The 13501-nt window shown below is 44.4% G+C and overlaps 1 protein-coding gene across 1 annotated transcript; it reads right to left on the reverse strand.

Annotated features, from left to right (window-relative positions):
• Positions 1-2754: 2754 nt before the first annotated feature.
• GAL3ST2 (galactose-3-O-sulfotransferase 2) lies at positions 2755-12992 on the reverse strand. The gene is made up of 3 exons (XM_053309002.1): positions 12936-12992; positions 8843-9113; positions 2755-3579 (listed from the first exon to the last, which is right to left on the reverse strand). The coding sequence occupies exons 1-3, from the start codon at positions 12977-12979 to the stop codon at positions 2755-2757; spliced, it is 1140 nt and encodes a 379-aa protein (XP_053164977.1). The 5' UTR covers positions 12980-12992.
• Between the last annotated feature and the right edge of the window lie 509 nt (positions 12993-13501).

Here is a 13501-nt window from a genome sequence, read left to right on the forward strand (position 1 = left end):
ACTGTTTGTGGTATGGTCTGCTCTAAGTAATTTGTAATTGCAAGCACTGCAGCGGGAGGTGCTGTTGTAGATTGGTGATACTCTGTTGTGGGAGTCCAGAAGGGAAGGAGTAGGGAGAAATTCCTGAGTTAAACACAAGCACAAACTGCAAAATGTGTGTCTTCCTATGTTTTACATAGGCTTTAGATATGCAGAATGGATGTAACCTGAGCCCTTTTTGTCTGAGCTGATTCCATTAGGGGTGTGTGTGTGTGTGTGTGTGTGAGAGAGAGAGAGAGAGAGAGAGAGAGAGAGAGAGAGAGAGGTGATGAAGGCAGTCACTCACAAAGGCAAGGGTTAAGCATCCTGCTCTTTGGTCCAGCTGCTGCTTGGCAGCTTGTTAGAACTGTCCTTCCACTCTTAGCTGTCAAACTAAAAAACAAACACTCTCTTGCCTCTTCCTCTGTGGTGTGATTTGTGATTGGTTGGAGAAAAAACCCAGAGCAAGTAGGTGGGGACACACAGGAAAAAGATCTGCCAGGGAGTGTAAGGGGAGGAGCCGACAGCTAGGTGAACTGTCAGTTTAATCCCCCGAATCAAACATCTTGTAAATCTGCTGCAAAGCAGATTTGCTCTTCAGATACCCCACGGCATGAAGCCATGTGTAAATAACTCCCTGCTGGAGAAAAGAGTTTGGATCCTGAGACTATGGCGTGCCTTCGAACACCACAGGAAACCTGAGGCAAAGTCACCTCAGGTTGGCCCCCTGTGACATCTGAACGACCGGAACTGCAGTCCCAGGACTGCAGCCTCCAATTGAATCCTCACCTGCAATTAAGTTACACTTACCTAACTGAGGATCCCAAGGCTCCATTGATCACAGTGATCTCACCCAGATTGGGTGGATCACCCAAACCAGAGTTAAGGGAAGAAGCTCCTGCTGCGGCTTCAGTTCTATTGGCTGGTGCAGGCTGTCCTTCCAGGGTCGGAGGAAGCCTGCACAGCCAGGCCTGCCTGCTTTGCCGGCCCTCAGACTGAGGAGGGTTGTTGTCTGGGAGCGTGCCGGGGGATTGCAGGCAAAATGTGGGTCCACTGGACCTGCAGTTACAAGTTATATCTGAAGATGGCCCATGCCATCAACTGCCCAATACTAAAAGACTCTACAGACCATCAGAGGGGCTGTTTCTGTGGTTTAGCATCTGTACGATCAGCCAGATCCTGAGTTTTCTCTCACCCCCACCACCTCAAGAGAAGAACTCAGAACCTGGACTGCCGAAGCCAGAAGAGACTGATCCTCACATATTGTGTCTTCAGTTATATTGTACCTCTGCATGCATCTTTATTGGCAGTCATGTTGGGAGTCAACCTTGGCTTACCACCACCACCTCCAAATGGGGTATAAACAAACCAAAACCAAACAATAAACAAACAGGGTTAATTTTATTTAGATGAAAACCCAACAGAAAGTCACTGTATTTTTGTTTTTTAAAAAATGTTTATTTACACATTTTACAGGTTCAGAAGGAACAGGAAGGGTGTAACATGCCTCTCACAATGCAAGCAGAATTGAAAGCTGTTTGTGAAGCCTCTTCTACCATATGAGATAGACTTGATATTGTATGCTGGGACTAGGTGATTCAGGAGCATCATCTCTGGAGCTCCATGCCTGCTCAGGGTGAGGAAGTGACACCCAATGTTGGGAAGGGCCTAAAGCATAAAGCTCCTATGGGCCCTCTTCATTTGTGTACTGGCAAGCTTTGGCCATCACAGAAGAAGCTTGGGAGCCTAAATATGCAATTTTAGCTGCTTCCTCCCTCCCTCCCTCCCTCCCCCTCCCTCCTAGCCTTAGCCTAGTAATTAAAGGGGCCCAAGCTGTAAGGAATCCCTCAGTCATGTGCCCCAAGAGGAAGTCCTTCTAATGCAGCCTTGTTCCATTACACTGTGGGTTGGCCAGGACTTGCAAGACTGTTTTGTTGGTAGATCCAGAGAACCTCATATTGCTGCTCTGTAGCCAGTTGCACAGTGGCCTGTCTGGCTTGGAGTGGCCTTGTTGCTGGATGCATTTTGTGCACCCACCTGTCCTATGGGCTGGATGCAGGAAATTAAAATGGACCAGACAGAGAGGTCCGGTTGTTCAGACTGCCTGTTTCTGATCTTGGCTCTTCACGGGTGGCACTTATATTACCTTAAGAGTTTTGTTTGCATATGCACAGCCTCTTCCTCTTTACAGAGGCACTTGCCATCTGTCATAAGAGCTCAAAGAATACCAGCATTATGGTAACACTTCTTTACTGTTCTGTTTACTTAGTTACTGCAAAGTACTGTTTGCTTCTTTACTGCAAAGAAGTGTACTCTGTACCGGGATGTGTGCACGTATGAGACAGAAGCAGGCTAACTTGTAAAGATGGCAATTAAAATTATAGAGAAAGGAAAGTAGGCAGATTAGTTCTTACCATAACTTCTTGTTAAATACTTTATTATTGCCTTTAAGATACAGCAGGGCAGAGCAACAAAATGGATAGAATATCTCCCTTCTCTTCCTGTCCATTCTGCTTCACCCCATGGCAGAAAGTCACTTTCTAGGGCTACTTAAAAACATACACTCTCATGCTCCCACTCATGCAGATAAAGTATTTTCTGCCTCATATGTGTTTGTGGAGAAGGTTGTTGATTCTGGTTGGGAACACGCCTAACTCACTCTGGCAAAAGGGCCTTGGATGCCACAGATTGAGGGTGCTGTGATGAAGTATCATCCTATGTTCTTATGATAGGATCTCATCTCTGCTGAGTGGGAAAGTCTATGGGTTTTCTCGTCTTGTTTGGGAACTGGTGACTGTACAGGTATGCCATATACTGGAGCTCAGGTATTATCATCTTTTGACAGATTTTCAGGGTTGTATTGTCTAAATCCTGCTTAAGGTTATAGCCCAGGATATTGGCCTGCCCTGACTGGTAGGGCTTCAGTTTCTTGTCTTTGATTCTGGTTTTATCAATTGCTGTTTCCTCCAAGAGGCAGGTCTCCATCAGTTCCTTCTGCCTCTTCTGCAGAAGGCTCACCTCCTTGTATAACATCTCCAGGCCCAGCGTCTCCTGAATCCTCATCCAGAAGCTATTATTGAAGTGATTGTAAAGTTTCCAATCCAATGTGCACCACTCTTTCACCTTTTCCTTGCTCTCTGGAGTCAAGCTCTGGACGCTGTCTCGGCTCCTGCTGTTCAGCTTAAAATAAACCACATCATCCAGATCCCAGCACAAAGCATTTTTCAGAAGGATCATGGACTCATCAAAATAATCAGCAATCAGCATCAACTGGAAATTCTGCTCAATGTCCTGAATGACAGATTGGAAATAGTACTCATCATACACTGCATTGTTGTCGTAGCCGAAGTCAAACCACATGTTGTTCCGAGCATAAACATTGTATCTCTTTTCACTTAGATTATAGTATGACAATGGAGATGACAGAAACTCATTCACATCCTTAGTTTCTCTAAAAGCTGGGCAATAGGTTTTGTAGTAAACATAGGAGGATTCCAGCAATGAAGCAGGGTCCCTCAGGATAGAAAAATAGAAGGTGTTGTTCGGCATTACTCTTCTTATCTGTTTAGTAAAAGACAGAAGAGAGTGAGCACAGCCTCTAATGAAGTCAGCAAAAGCGTTCCTGCTTTCCTTTAAAATTAATGTGACTGATATAATTTGCCTCTTGCAGATCTCAGCAGGTTTAGTGCAATTTGGTGTATGGCATATGAAAGCATCAGAGCTCACCAGTCAATCTGATCATTGCTATAAATAGCCGCATCAGATTCTTGGTACCACACCGTGCACTGTCTCACTAGATTGTTTTCTCTGGAACTCAGCCCAGGTTCCTCCCTTGTCTTCGCAATAACGTTACTAGAGAATCACAAGGTAAGAACACCGTGTTTCCCTCAAAACATCCAATCAATTAATATCTTTATTTCAATCTTTGACCAGCATATAGTAGAAGGTGTTGGAGGTGGAGTTTCAGTGCATTGATCTTTTGTACTAACTATCTGAATGACCACTAGGGGCATTGGTGAGTAAGGGCCTCCCTAGCTGTTCTACCTATTTCTGCTCTGTGACCCCTGATTGGACTCCTCAGGTATTTCCTGTGAGCGTCAGAATCCCTTCCTTTCCTCTTAGAGAGCAGATGGAAACATATCTCTCTCTCCCCCTACCTATTCATTATGTAGTTCTTTAGACTAAGGATAGGTCTTTCCTATCCAAAGTGTGCTTCACTAATAAATACTTAGTATTTAGTTCTACAAGCATCTCCATGTGTCTTTTCTAAATAGCTGCAACAACTAAACTCTGCATTCTACTCTGTAACTGGAGTGGGTAGCTTGGAATATAGAAACTATAAACTTAACAACTATGTCATTAATAACAGTAAGGTCTATGCCTAAAGGCAAATAATAACTATAGAGATAAAAGGTGGTAGCATAAGAACCATAGAATTGTCCTAAAGCTAAAATCTGTGAAAATCTACAAAAGCTATGAAATTAGAGCAACGACTAAGCTATAATAAAAATAATATAAGCTATAATAAAAGTTAAAAAGTTTAGTAGTAGGGGGATGTTCTGTGCTATTTAAAAAGCTAAAGAGATAAGTTGTAACAAAGGAAAGCTGGTCTAGCAAGGAGAGCTGGTCTTGTGTTAGCAAGCTGGTCTTGTGTTAGCAAGCAAACAAAGTTAACCCTTTGTTAAGCAAGGTCCACCCTGGTTGCATTTGAATGGGAGACTACATGCGAGCACTATAAAATATTCCCCTTAGGGGATGAGGTTGCTCTAGGAAGAGCATCTAGGTTCCAGGTTCCCTCCTTGGCATCTCCAAGATAGGGCTGGGAAAGACTCCTGCCTGCAACCCTGGAGAAGCTGCTGCCAGTCTGTGTAGACAATACTTAGTTAGATGGAGGACCAATGGTCTGACTGTATACCTTTATTCCTAATAAAACCTAAAGAGATAAGATGTAACAAGCTATAAAACTACGTAATTAGAAATTAGAGGCAACAATACAGTTGTTTCATAAAATTCAGTTTGGCTCTGAGAGGTCACACAAATGTACGTGGCAATAGTTCCTTCATAAACAAAGTCTTCACATTCAGGAAATGAACCAGTTTCTGCCACCCAGCACCTACTGCCTAATACAAATAGGTATTGGGGCCCAAAAGGATCATTTACCGGAATGCTTCCCTGCATCATAAATTCCCTGAGGAATCTAACGGTTCTTAATCTAACAGTTTGGGCCCTGGATATTTGAGAGACCGCCTGCTCTCAAGGGTTTCCTCCCTCTTGACAAGGTCATTGGAGGGAGCTCTGCTCCAAGTACCAATAATGAGGGAGGCTCAGCTGTCATGCACATGGAAGAGGGTCTTCTCACTTATTGCCCCCAGGCTTTCGAATGGTCTCTCAATAGGCATCCACTCCTCAGTCTCCACCACAGTTTTTTTGAAAGAAAGTGAAATCATGTCTTTTTACCCAGGCATTTATATGAATATGTTTTTGTTGCTCCTGCTGTGGTCTTATTGTGCATGTTTTTTAAACTTTTAATTAGATTTGTATTTTTATATTCCAATTTAGTATTTGTATTATTTTAATACTGTGGGTCTGTGGAGAGGAGAGCTGTTCTTGTGGTAGCAAGCATGACTTGTCTTGTTAGCTAAGCAGGGTCTGCCCTGGTTGCATATGAATGGGAGACAAGAAGTGTGAGCACTGCAAGATATTCCCCTCAGGGGATGGAACCACCATGGGAAGAGCAGAAGGTTCCAAGTTCCCTCCCTGGCTTCTCCAAGATAGGGCTGAGAGAGATTCCTGCCTAAAACCTTGAAGAAGCTGCTGCTAGTCTGTGAAGACAATACTGAGCTAGATAGAACAATGGTCTGACTCAGTATATGGCAGCTGCCTATGTTCCTATGTAGAGTCAGCAATCTGTGCCCCCCTCCGCCAAGCAAACAAATGCCTTTGTTAAGAAGGGGAACTTACAGCCTAATCAGAAGAAAGAGAGAGAGAGAAAGCTATTTTATGGGAAGAGATAGGAGCTTGCAAACACCACCCCCTTTCCCCACCCAAAGGAAAAATACACAGGCTGGTTGCAACAGTCTGTATTATTTTGCCCTTCCATCCTCACCCTTCCCAATGAAAAAAACCAGTAAAAATAAATATACAGGCTGATTGCCACAGCCTTTATATTTTTAAGAGCCCCTGAACAATCAGGATAGCTTAATTGGCACATTTTCTGGCCAATCATGGGAGAGAGGAGGCTCCATCCGCAGGGAGGAAGGATTCAAGTGAGCTCCCCTTCTTTTCAGAGAAGAATGGCTCTCTTTCTTCTGCTTCTGCCATAAATTTTCATTCTTAACAAGTGCATTTGTCTGCTTGGTTGCTCCCTTTTAGTCCTTACTGATGGGCCCTGCCCAGTGGGGTTCTCTTTTCTTTTCTTTTTTTTCTCCCTCACTCAAGGTACCCCTTTTCCATTTTGTTTCTCTGTGAGGCCTTCCTTCCTTCCTTCCTTCCTTCCTGCATTCCTCGCCCACTCAAGCCACCCCTTTTCTCTTTTTCTGCCCTTGCATTGCCCATTTTTCCAACTGTTGCTGAGTGGGGTTTTCTTTCCCCTCCCTTCCCCCCCTCCTTTCCCCCTCTTTTTCCTCTTTTTTTCTTGCATCCTCCCCCCTCCCCAATACCCCTTTCCCCTTCTCTTGCCCAGCAGGAGAATTTCCCTTATTTCATTCCCCACCTCCCAGCCACTCCTTTCCCCTTATTTTGCCCATGGGAGTTTTCTTTCTTTCTTGCATTCCCCGCCACCTCACCCCTTTTCCCTTCTCTTGCCCAGCTGATAGTATTTCTGTGTGGAGATTTTGCTGTGTGCTTGCTATAAGAAAACACTCAGAGGCAGGCATGCCAACCCACTCAGCTGCAAGCAGTTGCACAGGTCACCCTACTGTGGAAAAGTGTTTGCACCAGCGCTTTATGTTCCCAGAAAGTTGGGGGGAAGTCCCAAAGGGATTAATAACTTGGTTGTACTAAAATGAATGACAAGAATGCCCAAATAAAAGTGGGTGCTTTCTGAAAGTCCACTGGAAATACTGGGAGCCAGCGTGGTGTGGTTAGAGTGCTAGACTACGACCAGGGAGACCCGAGTTCAAATCCCCGTTCAGCCATGATACTTGCTAGGTGACTCTGGGCCAGTCACTTCTCTCTCAGCCTAACCTATTTCACAGGGTTGTTGTGAGGAGGAACTTAAGTATAGTACACCGCTCTGGGCTCCTTGGAGGAAGAGTGGGACGTAAAATAAACAAATAAAATAAAAATGAATAAAAATGAATACCAAGTCACATGCCTATAGTGAAATGTGATTCTACCAAGGGGAGGAGCCGAAGACTTTATAAAGAGTGGGGGTGTTAAGCAGGCTGTGTGTGTGTGTTTGCTTGCTTTGTTCTGGAGAACTTCTGAAGCGAGAACTTCTGGAGCGCAAGCATTGTTCAAATGATAAAGAAGCTGTTCCTGACTGCTTCAACTGAATCCTCTCATCATTACTTTTTATTATTCTTATCAAGAACCATGCCTGGCCCCTCTAGGAATAAATGCATTACTTTTATATTTTCATAACAATAAGATATTATAATAGCAAAATAAGGTACATAAAACAATAAAAACTGAGGGTAGCATAAAAGAGAGCCATTGTATAACCAAGATTATGACTGGTATCTCTTCTCTCCTACCCTCTGCCCCCACCCCCTGCTTGAGGGACCAGCTGCCACCACTGCACGTTAGTCTTCGATCTGTAGGGAGCTTTTGATATGATGGGAATATTCAGACATGGTACTGCCCAGAAAATGTTGTGCCACGTAATGGTGAATCTGTAATTTGGTTTTAAATCAAGTGTGGAAAGCAACACTAAAAGAAGGAGCGGCGGGGTCAGGGGTGTAGCAAAATTGGAGTGGATTCTGGGACAAGGAATCAAGATGGGCCCCTGTCTCTTCAACCTTCTTCTTCTTCTCCCCCCTGCCCCCCCCCACTCCTATCTTTACTGCAGAAGAACTGTAAGGACATGGTGACAAACAAAACATTCTTGGCGCATCTCACTCCTGTGCAAATATCACACACTCCCCATCAGGGGTGTAGCTAGGGGAGAGGGGGCCTGTGTTCATCCCTCTCTCTGGCGGCCCCCCAGAGTGAGGGAGACAGTGAAGAAAATAGGGAGGGAGGGAGCTAGAGGGCCCCTCAGGAGCTGGGGGCCCATGCTCTTTGAACCCTTTCGCTCAATTATAGCTACGCCCCCTGCTCCCCATGCATGCAGACATTTTCACACACACACACACACACCTGCACATGCCCATTTCCCTGGCTCAGACATTTTAAAATACGGTATGTGTACCTCTGCTTGAAGCCAAGATGAGTCCTCCAATTAGGAGTAGCAACGTGCCAGTGACTCAGGGAAGTTGGAGCAGAAAAGTAGATAGTGAGCTGTTGCCCAGCCAGTGCAAAGCCACGGCCCCGCCTCAAAGGCCCACATTTGTCCCCACTTGTTCAATTATAGCTACACCGCTGGGGAAGGTATTATATAGAAACATGTGGACTATGTTAAGATTGCTGCTTAACTCTCAGAAGACTGATGGGAGATCTGCACTATCTGAGTGCTGGTAGAATATGGCCTCTGTGCAATTAGATATGCAGAATCAGATTTGGTCTCACATGCTGATCACATCTCATTCCCCCCAAAATCTCGGTGGGAATTCACCTGAAATTTTGCTATGACTCAATTTTACAGATTTTTTTTTAAAAAAACACATCTCCAAAATATTAGGCCTCACACAGCAGTTGTGTAGGGTTCCTTTTGTGCACTTACCTCTGGTAAATTGAACCTTAGGTGGTTGCACATGATGTTGAAGTTTTGGCCAATGGTTTTGAACTCCTCAACAAATGTAGCTTTGAAGTGGCTAGGGTAGCCCAGATGGACATTCTGGCCATTTGGAAGGGCCACAGTGAGGTTGTGTTTCTCTGAGAAGCGAAGGAGGATGTTCAAAACCGTGCTGCTGGCAGTTTTGTGGGTCTTGAGGAACATGACATTTTTGGTGGGTTGACAGGGGTTGATGTCCCAGGTGAAAATAGGCCACTGTCTAAATAAATATAAAATGTAATTAGGAAAAGAAAAGAGAGATTTTTTTAAGCTTTAGAAAACACCTTTCTCATTTGACAATACTTATTATCACTGCTATATCCTGGCTTTCACTATCCAGTTTGAAAAAGAACACTGCCAACAAGACAAATAAATGAATATAGCTCCATCAGGATTATTCTAAGCTAGTCTAAGGGCTTTTCCAGTTGGCAATAAAGAGCACTTTGAAAATAGGTTGCAAGTAAGTTGAAGGTGAGAGCTTACTCAGCATCTACACACTCTTGTGGACTTCTGTGGGCTTTTCTATTGGGATCACATGCAGGTAACAGAGCTAGCAGCAACGTTACTCATTTTAAAAACAATATATACTTAATTCTTCTCTCCAGACCTTTTTATTACATAGATTAAACGAAAATTAAAAACTGCAAATAAAGAACAAGTGTTTCGACGTACAAACATCAACTTCAGTGTTCCGTATCTCACTCTTTAGAAATCCACACTCTTATATCCCAAATTGTGCCATTGAGTCAGTGTCGACTCCTGGTGACCAAGTACTCTCCCATAAATCTAATCAGGCACCTGATTGACACATGAAGGAGGGAGGGAGGAGGGGAAGACAGAAATTGAGGACTCACAGCTTTGCCTGCTTGACACTAACTCTAACAGAAAAATGAAAGAAGGGAAGGTGTAAACTCAATTACTGCTCACCCTTTAATAGCCTATATACTTTACAATTTCTTTCAGTTCTTCCTTACCATTAACCCCAAGCTGTTACTTGTCTAAATACAATGCTTCCCTTATCTTTCTTTTGCGTGTACATTGTTCAGACTCTAAGATGCTTACTTTAAGAGGCATTGTTTTCCCATTGTGTTTATTTTTCATATGAACTGACCATGGCCTTTCCTTGTTTATATGTTTGGCATCTGCTAGGTGTTCTTTGAATCTAGTAACCAAATGTCTTCCTGTTTCCCCTATATACTTTTCACCAAGTTCTGTACAGGTAATTTTGTAAATAACTCCTTTTTGCTTTCAAATCCTTTCCTGAGTTTCACAGACTGGGCAGGCTTTAATTTCGCACTTTTTAATCGTATTGCCTAGTCTTACTAGGTGCCATTTCAAAGTCTTGGTGGTTGTGCACACTACATTAGCCTTGATCCTATGTGTTCTTAAACTTTTCTGACACTGCCTAATGAAGTTGTTAGAGATAAAGGGGATATTAAGTTAAAGGTAAATCTGCCACATATTTGGATCCCCCTGTTTTTCTTAAGGGGAATTTATACCCATTTGTTTCTGCTAGATTTCTAGCTTTTTCTATAGACTGCCCCTTATGTTCCTGAGATGTAACTTCAGCTGCTCTTTTAACTATATTTTTCAAATATATATATTTCATATATACTTATTTAGCCAACTGAACATCTGAATGCTTTTCCTCTTGAATATATGTTTAAAATATAAGCAAAGGGAACAAGAAATCACCAGAATCAGTTGATGAGATATTTTATCATTTATTTATTATCTTGTTATTGGCTGACATACTGTGCAATGCTCTCTGTGTGTTTAGTGCAATGCAGGTTCTGCTGAGTCTTCCTAATGCAAGTTGCTAAAGCACACACATGGGAAAATGCCAAAATTGTACAAGAGATTGGTGTGATTGTGCAGCCATTGTTTCCAATGGCTGTGCGACAGCATAAGTCTCCTTGCACATATTCAGCATTTGTGCAAGTTGCACTTTCACAACTTGAATTAGGAAGATACAGCAGTGCTTGCAGTGCTCTAAATGCACATGGAGCACTGCACATTATGCCATCCATTATATACTGTACCACTTTATGCATAAGGTTTTTTCCCCCAACCCACCCATTCATTGTAAGCCATGTTAAGTTGCCACTTGAATGTTTGCCATAGCAAGGACCAACTTGGAGGATCTTTTTACCTAAGTCTGTAACCCTACATATATTTTTTTGGGAGTAAACTTACTTCTGAATAAATATGAATAGGAGTGGGCTACACATAGTTCAATAGCATTATTTTTGCATAATGCTATGATATGAATATGAAATTATGATTATGATATGAATATGATATGATGATTTGATCAGAGACAGTGCCAGCAGAAGCACACTTAGGCAGGTGCTGAGGGCCCAGTACTTTGGGGCGGCCCACAGGGAGAACTGAGCCCAGCCAGGAAATGCCAATCATTGGCTGGATGCACCTCTATCCCTTTATCATGGCAGCAGATGCCGATTTCTTTCATTCTCCATGGGCCAGTGGTGCTATGTGGGGCATTGCTAGGTTGGAAAAGGTGGCCCTGCCCCCTCACAGTCCCCCCCATCACTGGCCCTGCTCCCCAAGCTGGAGGTCGACACTTATGTTGCCCTTCTTCTTCAAGCCAGCCTCACCTTCCAGGGCATGCTCTATCCTCCAGTCAGTACCTGCTGCTTCCTGTATCATCTGTCTCTCACTGCCAACATTATACTGCTGCATCAGCACTAATGCGCTCTCTCTCTCTCTCTCTTCCTTTCTCACTGGAGCTATTCACACGACTGTGTGGGAAGGGGGGCTGCAAAACTTTATTTTCCCGCCAGACAATCCTTCAAATGTTGCTGGAAGTGCAGACTGTGCTCCCAGACAAGTAGCACTGTATCAGGCAGCACTGAGTTCTGGATGCAGGGATGATGCATCCTGGCCTCTGGGTCTCCCACAACGTACCATGCACTGAGCACAGTACATTGGGGGATTCTCCCATCGGATGGGTGCTCTAGACCAGTATTTTTCAACCGCCGGTCCACAGACTGGTGTCAGTCTACGAGGTGTTGGGTGCCAATCCGTGAGATATCACTAATTTAAAAAATCACATACACCCCAACAATTTTGGGCTGGCGGGGGCTACTCCCGGGAGCTCTCCAAAGCTCATTTCCAGGCAGCCCTCACTGCTGGATAATGTTCATTATGCTGCCTCAAAATGAACGTTATCCAGCAGCGAGGGCTGCCTGCCTAGAAATGAGTTCTGGAGAGCTCACCTAGGCCCTGGGCCCCACCCCCTTTGTGCATGATATCACTGGGGGAAGGGGTGGCGATGAGGGGGCAACCCCTGTACTAACTGCTAGTCCAGGAAACTGCGCACGAAGAATTTACCGGTCAGTGACTCCGAAATCATTGAGAAACGCTGCTCTGGAAGCCCATGTCTGTGTCTCCTTGGGCTGCATGCAGACTGAGGAGACACACAATCCCAGCAGCTGGGTTAAGGAAGCCCTCACTCCTTAATCTTGGCTAAGAGATGGGCTTAAAAGTATGGCTTGGCTGGGTGGAAGTGCTGGGAGCCGTGTAGATCCTAGTGATCCATACGAGCAGCCTAGTCCAGGCTAGGCAGCCCCAGTCTGGGCTAGGCTGCTCTTGAGAACAGCCTCACTGTCTCTCCCTTCCAGCATCAAGCATGTATGCTTTGTTTCCTCCCACAGCAGCATAGCAGTGATGGCGAACATCAGGTGGGTCAGCAAAGCCAGATGTATGCTGCCTGAAACAGGAACCAGCGAGCACTGACTGGAGGATCGCGTGTGCCCTTGAAGGTGAAACTGGTTTGGAGAAGAAGGGCAGAATCAGTGCCAACCTCCAGCTTGGGAGTAGGGCAGAAGAAGAAAACAGGGAGAGCAGGCGGGGCAGGGGCGGTAGACAAGTGGGGTGATGCCCTTGGAAGCAGGGCAGGGGGGATGCCCTTGCCACCCCATTGCACACATGCCACCTGAGGATGTCACTTTCACATAGCCTCATGGGAGAGCCACCCCTGGTTATACTCTGATATAGCCATTTTAGAAAATTAACTTACTTGATGACCTTTACATCAATCTGAAAGTATCCTAGCAAGATCATTACTCCAAGCCACAGGGTGAGGCAGGTACATTTTTGAAAATACCTAGAAAAGAATCAAGGAATGGTCTGCATTTTTAATTGCAATAATAGTAATAGAACATATCTATGCTCCAAACATACACTGATTTTATATCAGTTTTGCTGTCATGGCTTCTCCCAGAATCCTACGAATTGAAGCACAATCACCTGCAAATGTGAAATATACCATCATCTGTCAACAAAGCCCTTCTATTGCCCACAGGACAGTCAGTCTTGATGGAGAGGGGGAATCAACGAACACAAATCTGACATCCAAAAAAGGCACCATCCATAAACCACACGAGGAATGTTGAAGTCTTCCAGGACACTCTGCTGGAAATGAGGCTCACAAAAATCGACAGGATGAGACCAGGGTTGATGGGTAGAAGCTTGAGTGCCATATACAGAGAGAGAGATGTACCAAGCTTGAGGTACTGCAGTTCCCAAGTGCTTGGCAAAGAAAGTGGATGGCAGGCAGTTTTTAAATGTTCAAAAAACCCTGAG

This window comes from Hemicordylus capensis, chromosome 3, assembly GCF_027244095.1.
Source record: "Hemicordylus capensis ecotype Gifberg chromosome 3, rHemCap1.1.pri, whole genome shotgun sequence".
NCBI lineage: Eukaryota > Metazoa > Chordata > Lepidosauria > Squamata > Cordylidae > Hemicordylus > Hemicordylus capensis.

Coding starts and splice junctions, on each gene's coding strand:
- GAL3ST2 (XM_053309002.1), bottom strand. CDS start 12,979: ATGATCTTGCTAGGATACTTTCAGATTGATGTAAAGGTCATCAA. Junction 9,114..12,935: donor ATTGATGTAAAGGTCATCAA/GTAAGTTAATTT, acceptor ATATTTATTTAG/ACAGTGGCCTATTTTCACCT. Junction 3,580..8,842: donor TAAGGTTCAATTTACCAGAG/GTAAGTGCACAA, acceptor TTTACTAAACAG/ATAAGAAGAGTAATGCCGAA.